The 3,744-nt window shown below is 43.2% G+C and overlaps 1 protein-coding gene across 1 annotated transcript; it reads left to right on the top strand.

Moving 5' to 3' along the window:
- The first annotated feature begins 659 nt into the window (after positions 1 to 659).
- On the top strand, positions 660 to 1,646 carry LOC121803497. The gene is made up of 2 exons (XM_042203151.1): positions 660 to 858; positions 940 to 1,646. Exons 1-2 carry the CDS (start codon positions 660 to 662, stop codon positions 1,644 to 1,646), a joined length of 906 nt encoding a protein of 301 aa, XP_042059085.1.
- The last annotated feature ends 2,098 nt before the right edge of the window (positions 1,647 to 3,744 follow it).

The following is a 3,744-nucleotide window of genomic DNA, read 5'->3' as shown; positions in this document are numbered from 1 at the left end:
ACGATGAGATAACGATGAAAGATTATTTTAATGATTATTTAATTATTTTATTAAAAGATATCATTAAAATATTACTCCCTCCGTCCAGCAATAGGAGTCCCAATTCTCCTGGGCACGGGTTTTAAGAAAGTTGTTGGAGTGTGTAATAAATGGTGTGTGATAGTTGAATTTGTGACCCACTTTAATTGTTTTAAACTCTTTTTTGGTGTGTTGCATACAACATGCTGCCATTTTTTTCCCTTGAACAATGCAGCAACGTTTTGCATATGAGGCTGTACATTTAATGTCATACAATATGCTGCACATTTAATTTTATGTAACCTGAATTTAATTTCAGGCTGCAAAAAAAAAGTCACAATTAATGGGAAACTAAATTTAATAAGAACACTCAACATAAAAAAAATGCCTTCCATACATAATTGAACAAAGTCAGGTGAAATCACCTCAAAATACAAGGGGGGAAGTGAATTTTTCAAAGTTCCCTCTACAAAGTTTTTGAGGGAAATTTGAGTTCCAACCTGTACAAATCCTATGCTGCTATAAATGCCTCAACTACATTCATTTAAGACAACTCCAACAACCACAAATCTGAAATTCTGCCAAAAAAACTCCCAACAATGAAGTAAATTCGGCTCCCTCAGAAAAATTTCATCATCGGGATGGATATTGGGCAGAGGCAAACCATGTACTTGAGCAGCAACATGAAGAATAATGTGGTGCAGTTTCTACTCAAGCACAGCCATGATGGAGTACTAGCAAGAGGGGCTGTAATGGAGGCAGCAGAAACTCATAGCATCAGTAGGAAGACAGTCTATAGGCTATGGAAGGCAGCCAAGGAGCAAATGCAAAGGGGAGAACCTGCAATGATGGAAGGAAAGGTTAGAGGATACCATCATGTAGATAGATTAGAGCTTGATCAAGATAAAGTTAGAAACTTATCTACTCTTGAAAGATCTTCCCTGAGAAAAATGGCAGTAAAATTGAATGTGAGTAAGAGCACATTAGGTCAGTGGGTGAAGCAAGGTAAACTACGGCCACATACAAATGCAATCAAACCTGCCCTCACCAATATGAATAAGATAGCAAGAGCTAGATGGAGTCTTAGCCAACTTCAGCCACAGATAACTCAAGGTGGAGTGCAGTTTCAAGGCATGCACAATGTAGTGCATATAGATGAAAAATGGTTCTATATGACCAAGGTTTCAGACAGGTACTACCTTTTGCCGGATGAGGATGAGCCATATAGGTCATGCAAATCCAAGAGATACATCACCAAAGTGATGTTTATGTGTGCTGTCAGTAGACCACAGTTTGATGCCAATGGGCAGGCAACTTATGATGGTAAGGTTGGAATATTCCCCTTCACTGAAGTACTCCCAGCTCAGAGGAAGTCAAAAAACAGAGCAAGAGGGACCATGGAAACCAAAGCCATCAATTCAGTCACAAAGGCAGTGATGAGGGACTGCCTTATCCACAAGGTAATCAACTTTTTTCCTTGCTATCAGACCTTAATTATTCAAAAAAGATCATCATGTAGCTATGTTGTTGTTTTTTATGCCAGATCATACCTGCAATTAAGGCCAAGTGGCCTGTTGGGGCAAGTAAAGACATCTACATTCAGCAAGATAATGCAACCCCACACATAACTGCCATGGATCCAGAGTTTCAGGCTGTTGCCAAATCAGATGGATTTGACATCCAACTGATTTGTCAACCACCTAATTCTCCTGATACTAACATCTTAGACCTGGGATTTTTTAGAGCAATTCAGTCACTGCAGCATGAGAAACCATGCAAGACTGTGGATGAACTAGTGGGGAATGTGTGTAGCTCATTTACAGAACTGTCACCACAAACTCTCAACAAAGTTTTCCTAAGCTTGCAGGCTTGCCTCACTGAAATCCTACACTGCAGAGGTGGAAATGGATACAAGGTCCCACATATCAACAAGGACAGACTGCATAGAAATGGGGGACTCCCCAATGTGCTGGAAGTGGATGAGGATGTTGTGAGAGATGTGTTGCACTACTTGCAAATGCCAGAGAATAATGTTGGGTCAATGTATGATATTGGCCCTCTTTCAAGTGCATTTGGCATCTAGGTCAGCATAGGTGATGTGTATGGAATAGGGTAGTCTGATTTTTTTGGTGTGTTGGTCAGCCCCTATGTTTTTTGGGTTAGGGTTTGATGTTTTTGGTTTTTGGTATACATACATAGTGCAAACCAGATGTAATGCACATGTTCAGGATAATCTAATGGCTCCCTCAGAAAAATTTCATCATAGGGCAGTGTCAAAAAGCCTCCAAACCTGATCAAGGGGTGGCTTTTACAGAGCACATCAACAACCAACCACAAACATAGTCCAACACAGAATGCAGTAACCAACACATATTCCATCAACTTAGGCAACAATTCAGCAACATGAAACCACCTCAGAAAAATGTCATCATAGGCATTGTGAAAAGCCTCCAAACCATATCATGGGGTGGCTATTTCACACACAACAGGAATCACAAACATATCCCAACACAGAATGCAGCAGCCAACAACATATTCCATCAACTTAGGCAACAATTCAGCAACATGAAACCACCTCAGAAAAATGTCATCATAGGCATTGTGAAAAGCCTCCAAACCATATCAAGGGGTGGCTATTTCACACACAATAGGAACCCCAAAGATAGCCCAACACCACAGGAGCAACAAACAACAAATTCCAGCATGTATAACAACAATGCACCATATAGCAGTAGGGTAATCAGACAAACATCACATATTTCATCATATAGGAGTCGAAAGCATAACAAAAGAACCCTAAATACAGCCACCAACAAAAGAACCCTAAATACAGCCGACTACAGAATCTCCAAACCCTAGCCAGGGGGTGATTCTTACACAACTCACCATGTTAGATGAGATCTTTCATGCCGGGTAAGAGAATCAGGAGGATCTCCTTGAACCACTCCTCTTCCTCAACAGGTCGTCTCCGTCTCTTCACTCGCGGAGCTTCAGGGACCAAATTGGAGTCCGGACTCTCGTAACCCGGCGTATCAGGGACAATAAGCTCAGATTCGAGCATGGGATCCGGCGTATCAGGGACAATAAGCTCAGATTCGAGCATGGGATCCGGCGTGCCAGGGACCACGGTGGAACCACCCACCATCGACGGCATACCTTCCAGATCTGGGGTTTCAAGGTACACTGGGGGCTGGGACTCGGTCCAGGGAGGTATGTCGACCGTCGGAGTTTCAGGAACAACCGTAGACATCGAATCATCCGCCTCCCACGAGTAAGTAGGGATAGGCGACAGGTGGGTCGCAATTGGCGTCGGGATCGACCCTTCCGACGGGTCGAACGTCCACTCCGGCGCCGGATTCGGACGAGGCCAACATGGAAGTTGGATGCGATTTCCGACCGAATCCAACCCATAGATGGGGGATCGGGGTGGAGAGGGTGCATTATCCATGGACGGTCGAATGAGGAAGATGAGGAGGCGGTGATTTGGAGGAGGAAGATGAGGCGTGGATTAGGGTTTCCACGGAGGAAGAGAGTGGAACGCGATTGTGAGTGAGAGAGTGAGAGAAGGAAATCGAGAGACTGAGAGTGTAATTGAGAGAGTGCCGACAATAATTGGTGTATGGGGGGGTGTTTTTTTAATGGCATTTTTGGTAAATTATGAATTGAGGGAGGGTGATTTATTTATCTAAATATGGTAAGTAGAACCGGGACTCCTATTCCCGGACG

Source organism: Salvia splendens, chromosome 5 (assembly GCF_004379255.2).
Source record: "Salvia splendens isolate huo1 chromosome 5, SspV2, whole genome shotgun sequence".
NCBI lineage: Eukaryota > Viridiplantae > Streptophyta > Magnoliopsida > Lamiales > Lamiaceae > Salvia > Salvia splendens.
Note: the sequence above shows the minus strand (reverse complement) of the source record. Positions and strands in the feature narration are given on the sequence as shown.

Coding starts and splice junctions, on each gene's coding strand:
- LOC121803497 (XM_042203151.1), top strand. CDS start 660: ATGGATATTGGGCAGAGGCAAACCATGTACTTGAGCAGCAACATGAAG. Junction 859..939: donor GCAAATGCAAAGGGGAGAAC/CTGCAATGATGG, acceptor TTAGAAACTTAT/CTACTCTTGAAAGATCTTCC.